At 51.2% G+C, this 13993-nt stretch overlaps 1 protein-coding gene across 1 annotated transcript in view; it reads left to right on the plus strand.

Annotated features, from left to right (window-relative positions):
• The window catches only part of ADAMTS2 (ADAM metallopeptidase with thrombospondin type 1 motif 2), a gene marked incomplete at its 5' end in the record, with an annotated part of 221959 nt that overhangs the window by 186434 nt on the left and 21532 nt on the right, over nucleotides 1-13993 (plus strand). Inside the window, 3 exons of the mRNA XM_034655721.1 lie at nucleotides 6016-6161; nucleotides 9881-10056; nucleotides 10673-10756. Coding sequence (XP_034511612.1) covers nucleotides 6016-6161; nucleotides 9881-10056; nucleotides 10673-10756 — 406 coding nt within the window. The remainder of the gene's footprint in view (nucleotides 1-6015; nucleotides 6162-9880; nucleotides 10057-10672; nucleotides 10757-13993) is intronic.

The following is a 13993-nucleotide window of genomic DNA, read 5'->3' on the forward strand; positions in this document are numbered from 1 at the left end:
GTTGTGCAACTGTCACAACAAATTTTAGAACATTGTTTTCACTCCAAAAAGAAGTGCCATCCGTACTCATTAGCAGTCTGTCTGGTTCATTCTCTCCCCTCCACCCCCATCCCAGTCCTGAGCAATCGCTTATTTACTCTCTGTCTCTGTAGATGTGCCTCTTCTGGACATTTCTTATCAATGGAATCATGTAATGTGTCCTTTGTGTCTGGCTTTATTTAATTAGCATAGTGTTTTCAAGCATCATCCGTGTTGTAGCACAGGTTGGTACCCCATTCCTTTTAGCTGAATTTTCATCTGTTGTACAGGTACGCTGTGTTTTGTTTATCCACTTACCAGCTGATGGATATCTGAATTGTTCCTGCTTTTTAGCTGTTATGAGAAATGCTGCTGTGAACATTCCTGTACAAGCTATGGGTGGAATGCGTCACTGTTCTTGGATATGTACCTCGGAGTGGAATTGCTGAATCTCATGGTAGCTCCGTTGCTCATTTTGAGAAACTGCCAGACTGGTTCCCAAAGCAGCTGCACCTTTTTTACATTCCAGCTAGCACTGCATGAGGGTTCTGATTTCTCCACATCCTTGCCCAGACTTGTTACCATCTGTCTTTTTGTTGTAACCGTCCCAGGGGATGTGAAGTGTCAGCGCTTTGTGGTTTTGACATGCATTTCCCTAGTGACCTATGATATCGAGCATCTCTTCGTCATGTGCTTGGTGGCAATTCATATATATGTGTCTTGGGGGGGGTGTAAATGTCTATTTATATCCTTTGCTATTTTTGTAGTTATTTATCTTTTTATTATTGAGTTATCAGAGTTCTTTATATATGCTGGATACAAGTCCCTTATCGGGGTTAAGTATAAGGGATAAGTCCCTTATCAGATACATGGTTTGCAAATACTTTTTCCCGTTTTGTGGGTTGTCTTGTCAGTTTCATGACAGTATCGTTTAATGCACAAAGGTTTTAATTCTGGAGAGATCCAACTTATCTATTTTTTTACTTCTGTTGCCTGTGCTTTTGGTGTTGTATCTAAGATACCATTGCCATTAGGTCAGTAAGGTCTATTTCTGTATTGTATTCTGAGGATAGCCCTTACCTTTAGGCTTATGATCCATTTTCATTTGACTTTTGTGCAAGGTGTGAGGTAGGGGTCCAACTTCATCCTTCTGCATGCGGACACCCAGTCATCTCAGCCCATTGTTGAAGAGACTGTTCTCTTTCTGTTGAATCATCTTGTTACCCTTGTTGGAAACCAACTGACTGCATGTAAGGGTTCGTTTCTGGACTCTGCATTCTGTTCCATCCATAGATTTGTCTGTCCTAAGGCAGAGTCACACTCTTTTGATTACTGCAGTTCTGTATTAAACTTTGAAGTAGGGAAGTGCGAGTTGTCCCACTTTCTTCTTTTCTAGGATTGCTTTGGCTGTTTCCAGTCCTTTGACCTGTCAGAATGGCTAGAATCCAAAAGACAAGAAATAACAGGTGTTGGCGAGGATTTCCATGTCAATTTTAGAACTTTTTCAATTTCTGCAAAACTGCAGCTGGGATTTTGATAGGATTACATTGAATCTAGGGTATCGACATATTAGCAGTCTGACCCATAAATATGGGATGTCTTTCTGTTTATTTGGATCTTGAATTTATTTCAACAAAGTTTTGTAGTTTTCATTGTGCATGTTTTATATTTCCTTTGTTCAATATATTACTAAGGTTTTTTTCTTCTTTTTGATGCTATTATAGATAAATTCTTAATTTCCCTTCCAGTTTATTTATAGGATAAACTGTTCATAGAAATACAATTGATTTTTCTATGTTGACCTTGTGCCCTGCAATCTCACTGAATTTCTTTATTAGATCTAACAGTTTTTTAGTGGATTCTTTAGAAGTTTCTGTATATAAGATTATGTCATTTGCAAATAGAGATAGTTTTACTTCTTCTTTTCCAATCTGGATGTCTTTAATTTCTTTTTCTCAGCCTACTTGTCCTGGATAGAACTTCCATATGATGTTAACTAGAAGTCTTGGTCCTGATAATAGGGGGAAATCGTTCATTCCTTCATCATTAAGCGTGATGTTAGCTATGGGTAGTTCTTCAATGTTCTTGATCAGATTGAGGAAATTTTCTTCTACTCCTTGTCTGGTGTGTGTGTGTATGTGTGTTTTCAGGAAAGGATGTTGGCTATTGCCAGATTTCTTTTTTTGAGTCTTGAGGCAAATCATACAGTTTATTCTTTAGTCTTATTACATTGATTTTCAGATATTAAACCCTGCACTCCTGGGAAAAATTTCATTTGGTCACGGTGTATAAACTTTAATATGCTGTTAGATTTGGTTTGCTAGGATTGTTGAGGATTTTTGTGTCTATTTTCGTAAGAGATATTGGTCTGCAGTTTTTTCTCGTGGTACCTTTGTCTGGTTTATCAGGGTAATGCTAGCCTCATAGAATGAATTGGGAAATTTCTTTTTTCTTTTGTGTTTTGGAAGAGTTCATGAAGGAGTGGTGTTAATTTTTCTTTAAACGTTTGGTAGCATTCACCAATGGAGCCATCTGGGGTTGGGCTGTTATTTGTGGGAAGTTTTAAATCACTCATTTAATCTCTTTACTTATTATAGGTCTATTCTGATTTTCCATATCTTATTAAGTCAGTTTTGGTAGTCTGTGTCTTTCTAGAAAATTGTCCATTTCCAGCACTCTTTGTTTTTTTTAATGTGGATTTGGATTATTATTTGGTATCACTTGCTTTCAGTCTGAATAATTTCCTTTAGTGTTTTCCTACGAGGCAGTCTGCTAGCCATGAATTCTCCTGTTTTTGTTTGTGTGAGAGTATTTCTATTTCACCTTCATTGTTGGCAGAATTGGTTATTCTTGGTTAACACCACTGCCTCTGACCTCCATTATTTCTGATTAAATGTCATCTCTTGATTTTATTGGGCTTTCCTTATACATGATGAGTCTTTTTCCTCTTGCTGCTTTTGACATTTTGTCTTTCACCAACTTGACTATCATGTGTCTGGGTATGGCTCTCTTTACATTTATTCTACTTGGAGTTTGTTAAATATCTTGGGTGTATAGGTTTTTTCCCCCATCAAATTTTAGTACCCATCATGTCTTTGAATATTTTCCTCTCCTTTTGGTCTTCTCTCCTCCCAGCACCTTTACTATGCATGTTTCCATGAACTCAGTGGTCCTTCCATGTTTCTCAGAGGCTCTGTTCATTTTTATTTATTCTTTTTTCCCTCCACTCTTCAGATTACAGAATTGCTACCAATCTGTATTCAAGTTCATGGGCTCTGACTTCTGTCAGCTCAGATCACTGCTGAGTCCTCGGTGAATTTACTACTTCAGTTTTTGTACTTTTCAACTCCAGAATTTCTGTCACATTTTTGTAGCACTTTCTGCCTCTTTCCTGATGTTTTCTATTTGGTGTGACATTGTCTTTTCCCCTCCTTCCGTTCTTTAGACATGGTTCCCTTTTGTTCTTGGAGCTGTTGTGAAATCTGCCCGCTAAGTCCAACATCGGGGCCTCCTCAAAGGTAGTTTCCATCACCTGCTTACTAGCCCGGGTGCAGATCACACTTCCCTGTTTCTTTTCATGTCTCAGAAATTGTGGTGGAAACTGGACATTGTAGATAATACACTGAAGAGACTCGAATATTGATGCCCCTGCACCTTGTTGTCCTGTCATTTGCTTGTTTGCTTGTTTATTTGTTTAGGGACTCGGCTGCACTGTTTCCATAAACTGTATTTGTTCATCCTGCGTTGTGCAGCGGCTGATACTGCCCCACCTCCTCGGAGGTCACAGCCTTGGGCCTGTGTGTCATCACCCTCACCAGACAACCCCCCGACTCCCCGCCCCCCCAGGACAGTGGTATTAGCCAGGTTGTCTCTGTCTCCTTCTCTGATTTTCCCAGGAAGCTTCTGGCTGTTCTGCCTCTACTGGTGTCACCCAGTTAGATTTCACTAGCTGCTAACTGGTTCCCGTGTGCTTTTGAGAATGCCCTCAAGTACGACTTGTCCACAGTATGACCCAGTGAAATTCTGAGCCTTTCACAAAAGCAGGATGTTGCCCATGTTTGAGCCTTACTCAGACCCCAGGAGGGGTCTTAGCTGTCTTGCCTTTGTTCTTTCTGTTACGCTATTGGTTGTTTTACCATTTTACTTATTGCTATTAGCATCATGGAGCTCCTGGCCTCCTCTTAATCTCTCAACTCACTACTAAGATTTCTGTTGTTTTAGAAAATGCCTGTAGGTATGAACTTCCCCATGCTCTGTTCCAAATAGAGTCAGTCCCCCTTGGGAGAGGTATGGAGCTGGATGTTCTGCCTTTCCCCCTGGGAAAACCACTACACCACTGCACTGGAATGAAGGCCAGGGTGGCCCACTTCTCCCAGAGTCACATCCTGGCCTACGAGTGGTCACTGGATGGGGATGGCAGCTCCTACTCTTCTTGGTTTTTTCTTTTTATAATGGAACCTCTGCCCTACAAACAAGCTAGGAAAGAGGCTGTCAAGAGCCAGTATTCTTGGCCTGACCTCTCCGGTGTGGAGTCTTCATGCAGCAATGGGAGACCCAGTCCTCTTGGCCTCTACTGCCTGAAGTTGATGTTCTGCAACACAGAATTGTGAATTGGGAAGTGCCAGCTGCTTGCCTTTCCCAGGGTCAAACCATAGCCCCAGACTGGGAGCAGGGAGGATAGATAGCTCCATCTTCCAGGCCGTAAAGCTTCTGGCCCCTTGAGCTGGAGGGAAGGTATGGGCAAGGGTTGTGGCCTGAATGCCATAGACTTCCACTGTTCTTACCAAGATTTCATAGACATTCTTGAATCAATGTTTCTCCATCTGTTGTATAGAGTTTAGGACAATTTCCAGGTACTTTAAGTGGTTGTTTTTTTAAAAAATAATGCTCACCAGTATAGGTCCACTGTGGACCTTTCCACTTGCTGCCTGTTTTTGTAAATAAAGTTTTATTTGGAACACAGCCATGTCCATTCACTGATGTGTTGTCTATAGCTGCATTCATGCTCTGGTGGCAGAGCTGAGTAGTTACAACTGAGACCACGTAGCCAAAATAGCCACCAGCCCTTACAGAGAAAGTTCGCTGAGGAATGGCGGCATTATCTTTCTGTTCTCAATATGGAAGACAGACCTACAAAATTGACATCCTGAAACCGACAGCAGCCAGGGCTCCTGGAGTCCGTCCGACTCCTGTGCCTGTACCCACAGGTCAGGGGTCATATGAACAGAGGATGGGCGAGTACGCCATCGGGATTGCAGGAAAAATTGTGGCAGTCAGTTCATTGGAAAAACATCCTTGTTCTCTGCTTTTGGTTGTGTGTGGTATTGGTCCATTGTTAAATTTTTAACTTTTTGTGATGTCTTTTCTTTTTCTACATCAGTATTCCATTTTAGATCTAAGATAGTGTTTTACATGTTGTAATCGTCTTCCTAAAGTGGCAATAGTTTGTGTAAGTGTCCTCCCCATAGGGGGCTGGGGAGCAGCGTGACCAGATTCGAGCTGTAGGTCTGTGTTCCCTGAGCGCTGGTGTCGTGCTCACTGCATTCATGAATGTTTACCGTGTCAGCTTGTCACCCGACCTTCATTTCCATTGTATGTCCTTTAAACGTAAGCTGGTAAGTCCTGTATGTCTGTGGAGTCGCTGGCCTGACCTGCCGGTTGCTTCTTTATGAACGTGCCCTGTGTAGGTACACCTGTGGCCTCACCCGGAGACATGGTGTAGGGTGTGGGGTGTGGGGCGGGCTCAGACTGAGGGGACAGAGCGGGCTGAACAAGACACGGAGGATGGTGGGTGGCTGGGGTGGCGGTCAAGGGGAGCAAGGCGGGCCAGCACCTCACTGGGCCTCCGATGGGGCTCTGAACTTCTAGGGGGACATGAGGTCCACTTTCCCAGTGCCTCCAGGGCCAAGCAGACATCAGGGGAACTGCAGGCTGAAGAGTATGGGGTGTCTGAGTGGCCCTGGAACGGTGGTATAGGAGTGACCTTCTGTCTTTCAGCACTGCTTCAAAGGACACTGCATCTGGCTGACGCCTGACATCCTCAAACGGGATGGCAACTGGGGTGCCTGGAGTCCGTTCGGCTCCTGCTCGCGCACCTGCGGCACAGGCGTGAAGTTCAGGACCCGCCAGTGTGACAACCCACAGTGAGTTGGCCCCGCTGTTTCCCACCCTCCTGTGTGATCGCTCAGGTCCCCAAGGCCCCTCACAGGCCCCTCACTGGCCGGCCTTATCCTGCAGGGCCCCCGTGTCCACCACTTCTGGAGAGGGTGTAGGGCAGGCAGCCCGGGTGCCTCGTCACCATCCCTGGAAAGAAGCAGAGACTCAGAGAGGGAAGGGTCTTGCCTCAGGTCACACAGCCTACTGGGGCAGAGCCAGCCCTGGAGTCTTAGAAACCTCGTCCCCTGGGCCGCTGGCCTGGGGCTATTCCCCCGACCTGGCCTGCACCCTGCTCTAGACATCGACTTACTCTGTGCTTCTTGGTCAAGGGCATGGAAGACGAAGGTGTAGCAGAGACAGGGAAATGGGGATAAGGAGGAGGGCCCTCTTGGGCTCCCGGATGCTGGAGGCTGAGCAGGAGAGCAGCTGTGTACAGTCAGGCGAGAGGCAGGGGCAGCGACATGCCATCCTGGGAGTGTATGGCAGAGGTCGCCCAGGGAGGTTGTCCCCGTGCTTGCCAGGCTCCCACTCCCGGCTGTGCTCCCCCTCCTGCTTCCCATGCAGGCCCCAAGCCCTGTGCTCTGCTGTCCTCCCCCAGGTTCCTTTTATGCCCGCCATTCCACCCCATCCTGTGACTCTCTCTCAGGTCTGAGCCCCGCCAGTCCTGCACCTTGCCTCATGCAGTGCACTGCCCGTGGAAAGGGGGCCGTGCAGCCTGGGCCCCTGCAGCTCTGTGTGACTCGGGGCACATCAGTGAGCCCCCCAGGCCTCAGGTAGCCTACCTCATGGATTGATTGTGGGTGCAGGTACAGTCATGTGAGCAGAACCCCCCACAGATGACCTCTCACTCTGGTCTTCCACCTTCCCGAGGATGCCCCATGGCTGCAGGAAGACGTGTGGCTTTTGTCATTCTTTCTTTGGCCTGTTTGATGTTTTAAAGATCTTGGTTCACAGGAAAATACAAAAATATCCGGAATTTCACATCAAAAAAAAAAGAGAATCCTATTTCCAGCTTCCAGATTGGGCATCCCTGCAACACCAGGCCCAAATACAGGCTGGTGGATGATGAACAACTCAGGACACCCCCTTCATGGGGCAGCCCAACCCAGCTGTCTTCACTCATCTCCTCCATCCACTTGGACCCCCTCGATATTTGGGTTGGGGCCCTAAGCCCTAAGCCTGAGTCCTAAGCTCATCACCCTGCCTTGGGTCCCATCACGGCCTCAGGAGTATTGGGTATGATTTTATGTACACGTGTGTTTTTCTGGAGGAGCAGGTTTCTAGTTTCATATCAACTTCTCAAAGGAGCCTGTGACCCCAAACTTTAAGCCTTACAGGTCTCTGAGGCCCTTCCAGACGGGCTGGGCTCTGACCTCTGCAGCAGTTCCCATGCCCCACTTGGCTAGGCCCTGAACCGGCCCCCAGGGAGCCAGAGGGGGTCAGTAGTCTCAGCTCTGGGGAGAGAGTCCACATCAGTCGGGAAGGGACCCATGCCCTGGGGTCCAGCAGTGGGAAAGCCCAAACCTCAGGGGGCACCTGTGCTTGGGGCCAGTTGCCCCAGATCATGCCTGGAGAATTCTCCCCCTGCTTCTGACCAGTTCCTACCCGAGGGCTCCAGGCCCCATCCTGGTCAGGTGCAGAGTACCCCGTCCCGGCTCCTTTCAAGCAGCCCTGGGGCTATTATACCTGCCTCGGGATGAGATACGAGATTGACAAGATAGGACGTTAGAACCACAGAGGCTCTGGGGTGCTGGGTGAGGACCGTCAGGGCTCCCATCCCATGGCACGGCACCTGGCCTGCAGCAAGCCTCAGGACCTGTACTTAATCTCTGCTGCCCCTTCATGTGCCGATGGAGTGACTTGGTCCAGGCTGCACAGCCAAGAGAGCAGATCTGGCCCAGCCCCCCTGGCGTCCAAGCCCTGAAGCCTGGTGCCTGACTCTGGGTGCTTCGGGTCCGGAGCACTCATCTCCAGGCCAGGCTTGAGGTTGGGGAGACGGGCCCCGTGTTCTTCTGTCTTTCTTCACCTGTGTGCTCCACGGAGTTTTTACTCCTCCGGCTGCCCCAGCCTCCTTGGTGGCAACAAGAGACCAGAGCAACCAAGACAAGAGCTGTCTGTTCACATGAGCCATCAGGCCCAGGGTCGGCACTCCCTCTGCATCAGTGCTGGTCAGACAGTGCTGTCAGGGAGCCATGACAACTGTTTCCACCAGCATCAGTGGGCAACCTGGGTAGCTGCGGGGCCCAGAGCATTTCAGAGCTCCTGGGCTCCATGCAGCCTCTGTGTCAGCATCCCAGGCAGGCCCCACGCACCTCCCCTTTCGTGCATCCTCCCCGGGGGTGACCGCCGGATCTCACGCTGTCCCACAAGCTGTGGCTCCCTGTGCTCGTCTGTCTGTGGCCTTTCCCACAGCACAGGGGCCAGCATGGAGATGCTGTGCAGTTCCCAGCTGCCCCTGCTCACTAGCCCGGGCTCCCCCTGTGTCCTTCGCTCTCCCCACTCTGTGACAGCAAAACCACGGGTGGTCTTGTCTCCGGCTCTGCACTTGGTCTTCCTCGCCCACCTCCCCTGAATTCTCCAGCTCACTTTCTCTTTTGGAGTTTGCGTGGCTCTCCGTTGGAACCAGTGTGCCTCCTTCCTGCTGCTTCCCACACCTGCATACCATCCTGGGGATGCCCTGGTCAGGTTGTCATTCCCCGTGACCCCGTGGGTAGTAGCCCTGTATAAATCTCAGAGCTGCTCCTCCTTTTCATCCACCCCATCCAACACGGAGGCCCCCTGCTGCTTTCTCCGCACATTTCTGGCGTAGCTTTTTCCCACCGCCTTCCCTCAAGAACACAGCCCTGGGGGAGGGGCCTCGTGGAAGCCAGCCCTGTTCCTTGTCCGCTCTGCTGTACCACACGCGGTCGCAGTGACCACCCCTGTCACGTGGGCACAGGGTGACCCTTGCCCAAGTCTCTGGTGGGGCCTCAGACTCTGCTTGGCGCTGCCGCTCTGGGCAGATGGCAACACTGAGGCCCCAGCTCCTCCCAGGGTGCAGTCCTGCTGTGCCCCACCGCCCCGCCTGCAAGAGGGACTTGCTGACCCACAACTGGCGCCTTTTCTGGCCTTTGCTGTGGGGCTAGTGCTTTGTAGATGAGAGCTGTTCTCAGCGAAGTGAGGAAATTAGGGAAACTCAGCCCAGGTCTCTGAGGTGGGGGGAAGCCAGGAAACAGAGTGTCTGCTGCGTCCCTGACCCTTGCTGGAAACTTGTGTGGCGGGATTCTGCTGGTTTGGAAATGAGTCCCCACCATGGGTCAGGCACGGGACTAGGCCCGGATGTAGAGGAGACTCCCCCACCTCCTCCATCTTGGGATTTATGTCCCAGGAAAGGCAGAGTCTTAACAGCCAGCCACAGCCCACTGTTGGTTCAGTCACAGCGACAGGAGCTGGGGGTGGGGGGGTGCATGGGGGCCCAGCTGATGCTGCCGTCCCACAGGGGTCCCAGAGGGAGGGATTACCAGCCCCTCTATACTTAATGGATGGTGGGGGATTGCCCGGGGCCTACAGCTAGGACAGGACAGGTCAGGGCTGGGTCCCTTCATTCTGCACAGCTGCATCCCCACGCCTGAGATGCAGGAATCCCCACAATCCCACAAGTGGCACCCCACATGCTGGCCTCTTCCTGGCGGCACCAAGCCACAAGACCTTCCCCTTTCTCCTCCAGCCCGGCCAACGGGGGCCGCACCTGCTCAGGCCTTGGCTACGATTTCCAGCTCTGCAACTCCCAGGACTGCCCTGACCCCCTGGCTGACTTCCGCGAGGAGCAGTGCCGGCAGTGGGACCTGTACTTTGAGCACGGCGACGCCCAACACCACTGGCTGCCCCACGAGCACCGGGACGGTGAGCCCCCCGGGGTTGGAGTGGGGCGGGTGCTCAGAGGCCGTGCCCAGGCTGCGGGCAGGCTGGGGCTGTCAGCAGAGCCCACCCGGGCTGGTGTTGCTACAGGGCCCAGTCCCAGAACTTTAAACATACCGTTCCTGCCCCTTCCAGCACTGGGCAGGGGAGGGCCACCAGACACAGGCCTGCTGTGCTGTCTCCATCACCCATGTGCGTTACAGCAGCCAAGCGCCTGCCACACAGCCAGCCTGTGCGGTTCTGGGAGTGGGTGCCAGAGCAGACAGTGTCCCTGTCTCAGAGGGGGGCTGCAGTCTGCAGGGAAAGGCTGTCAGAGCCTCTGGGATTTGCGCCAACATCAGCCTGGCTCTGTTGGGAAAAGCTCTTTCTAAATCCAATAGCCTAGGGTCAAAGTCCCCAAGGGGGTTGTAGTCACCTGCCCCCTTTCGCTTTCTGTCCCAGGCCCAGGGCAGGCATGTGGCGGGGCAAGGGGGCAAGTGTATCCCATGAAGAGTCTGGCGAGAACTTTTCTCTTGCATGGTGCTTCTCTTGAGCAAGCTTGGGGAGAAAGCGAGCCATGCAGCTGACCCTCATCGCCAACACCCTGCCGCTTCCCTTCCAGCCAAGGAGAGGTGCCACCTCTACTGCGAGTCCAAGGAGACCGGGGAGGTGGTGTCCATGAAGCGAATGGTGCACGATGGGACGCGCGGGGGCGCAGGGGCGTGGGGGTCCCCCCGGCCCAGGGTGTCGGCTTCTTGGGGTTACTGAGTGGCCTCATGGCCTCATGGAGGCTAAGCATGCAAAGTGTCGGAATCGGGAGCAGGGCAGGCATGATCGCTTCCCTGTGCCAAGGGCTCTCGACTGGAGTGCGTTTAGGGCCCCCGGGGAGCTCGAGGGCCCCACCTCAGAGGTTCTGATTCTGTAGCTCCAGGCCGGGCCTGGGAGCGTGAATTTTACATGCTTCCCGGGTGATTCTGTCACACGTGGTTCACAGGCGACCCGCTGCAAAGTGCTGCCACGTCCTTGCACTCTGCTGGGCCCTGGACAGCTTGTTCTCGATCAGGGGGGCCCACCATGGGTCTCGTTGGTTCGGCTTTTTGTAGAAATGCCGTGTTTTCCATCAATATTGCGTCTTCGGCTTCAATTTCAGGCTGTCATAAGAAACAAGGGTGGGATAAGCTTGGCATACAATCATGGCGTGAGCACAGGCCTGCCCTCTGTCAGGCTCCCTAGAAACAGCTGGAGGGGCCCCTAGAGTCTGAGGAGGCAAGACTGATTGTAGGATCATAGAGGCTGACTTACATCTTGTTTTCCTGAGAGACGGGATCTTCGGGAGGTCTCGGGCAGAGAGCCTGGCAGATTCCTGCAGGCGCCCCTGAGAAAGAGGGTGAGGCCAGGAGAGTGAGGAGGTGGGGTGCGGGGCCGCCAGACTTGTGCTCAGGGCTTCTGTCCGCTCACAGAAGAGGGTGGCTCACAGCCCGCAGCAAAGGAGCTCCTCCAGACGCAGCGGCAGAGGCCGGGGGGCGCTGAGTCCAGCAGGGAGGCCAGGCTGCACAGTCTGCTCAGGGGTTGAAACCACATACTGAGGACAAAGATAGCACCGTTGCTTTTGTTCCTGTGGGGTTTTAATTTATGAAGGTGACCGAGTGACGACCCAGAGAGGTCAATGCCATTGAAGGAAGAGTGGGTTACTTAGGTTTCCCAAGGGAAGGGCTCACCTCGCTATGCAGGGCCCCGTGGGGAAGCACCAGGTTTGGTTGGGGGGAGGAAAGGAGTAGGGGGACAGAGCTTTTATGGGGGTTCCCTCGGGAAAGGCAGGCCGGGCACAGGAAACAGCTGAGGATGGGCGAGTATGAACAATGCAGGCAGGCTTCAGGCTGGAGGGGAGGCCCTGGCTTCCTGGTATCTGGCCTGGGGATGATTCCAGGCAGGGGAAGTATCAGCTCATGCGTGAGAGGCAGATAAAGGGGGTGATGGGGGAATGTTGGTTTACATATGAAACGAGCTCCTAGACCGGCCCTTTGCTACCCCCAAGTGCGGGCACGAGGGAGGGGCAGCCTGTCCCTGGCCAGCAAGTTCTTTAAGATGTCAAAACATTGTAAGACACAGGGTGGCCCAGTTGGTTGAGCATCTGATTCGATTTCAGCTCGGGTCACGGTCTCAGAGTTGTGGGATTGAGCTCCACGTCGGGCCCTGCGTTCGGCCAGGAGTCTGCTTGGGATTCTCTCTCTCCCCTGCCCCTCCCCCTGCTTGTGCGCACACACTCTCTGTCTCTCTAAAATAAATTAAAAAAATAAAATCTTTTAAAAACAAAACAGAACATCGTAAGACACAGAAAATTTTAGAACAATGACCAGCACAAGCCGTGAGCATGGGAAATATTTAGTAATAGAAGTTGCTTTAAGTGGCAGCTGTGATGTGGTCGTGAACATGACAGAGAAGCCAGAGTACTCATTCATCATCTCGGGGGCTAGAGCTTCGCTCCCACCATTGACAGTCGAAAAACAGATGAAGCATTTCATTAATTAATGGTGATTTTGAAGGAACAACAGCAAGATGAGAGATTTTTTGCATCATTGGAAAATAGAAATATTTACGTTTATATGTGGTCATAATGCAGAAGTTCTAAAGCAAAGGAGACAGAAAGGTTGGGGCCGCACCAAAGATGTGAGCAGTAGTTAAGACGAGGTACCAAGTCCTCACAATGCCTGGGGATGTGCAGCCCGTCTTGTAAAAGAATCTCATGCTGAGCCAAAAATCATGTCCAAGTGGACGCTGTCAATTAGGGAATATCAAAACACAGCACCTCAGGAAGGTTAAGGGTGAAGTGACAGCAGAAGACACGTCAGGAGATGCACGTGTGCACACACCCACAGAGCAGGGAATGAAAAGAGCATCAAGAATTAAATGAGGCCGAGGGGATAAAGGGCACAGTCCACTGGCCTGAGAAAGTAATAGTGTGCTGTCGATATGTCATCCGAAAATTGCAACGAGAAAGGCGGAGATTGAAAGAAGCTAGCATCTGTCCTGATCTGAGGGCTTGCCCGCGGGATTTCATAACAGATGGGAGGGAGGGAAGCAGCACCTCGTTGCCTCCGGGCCCCTCCCCGAGGGACAGGGAGCCCACCACCTCCACCAGTGTCTCCCCCCCGGGCTTGAATCTGAGCAGAGTCCAGCTGCCAGCCCTCTCTGGCCGTGGCCTCCGTGGGCAGCAGCCATGCAGAGCCACTTGGGGACACGAGCCCTCCCCAGCCTGAGCTCTCAACCCCAATAGGACCGCAAGCAAGATTTCAGGCCCACGCGAAGACCCTGGTTTTCATCAGCCTTTCTACTCAGTTAACGTCTGAGGAGCACGTTCCCCCTCGTTCAGACCACTGAGTGTTAAAAAATTATCTCCTGAAGGTCAGTAGACACTTGCCCGGGTTGGAGGCTCCCTGAGCCGGGGACGGTGCTTGCCTGTGCCTGGCGGTCATGCCACCCGATGAGCTGCCCAGCAGCTGCCCAGACGAAACCGCTCCTCTCCGGGGCAGGCAAGGTCCTGTCCACTGTGGTCATTAGACATACCTCGATTTCAGAAAAAGCAAAAGGGTACAAAAAATGTGTCTGAGAAGTAAGGAAACAGGGTGACAGGTTATTTTAATATCTCTGGCGTTCTTACAGATCAAGCAGTTAATTTATTCTGTTTTCCCTTTTGCTCACCTTCTGTGACTCTCAGAACAAAGTCTCCATTGGAGCAAGTGTCTTGAAATGCAGCCTGTTGCTTCGTTTTCCCTCTGTCCAGATATCCTCCAGCTGAATTTCTAATTAGTGTTTTGGGTTGTACATGGGCTGCAAGCCTTTCTAGAAAGAGCACATGAACCAGTGGAGAGCTTCTAGATTAGAGCTGGTTCTCACTTAAGGTGCATGATCTGGCGTGGACTTCAAAGTCCGGGAGTCCGGGAGA

Source organism: Ailuropoda melanoleuca, chromosome 3 (assembly GCF_002007445.2).
Source record: "Ailuropoda melanoleuca isolate Jingjing chromosome 3, ASM200744v2, whole genome shotgun sequence".
Lineage (NCBI taxonomy): Eukaryota > Metazoa > Chordata > Mammalia > Carnivora > Ursidae > Ailuropoda > Ailuropoda melanoleuca.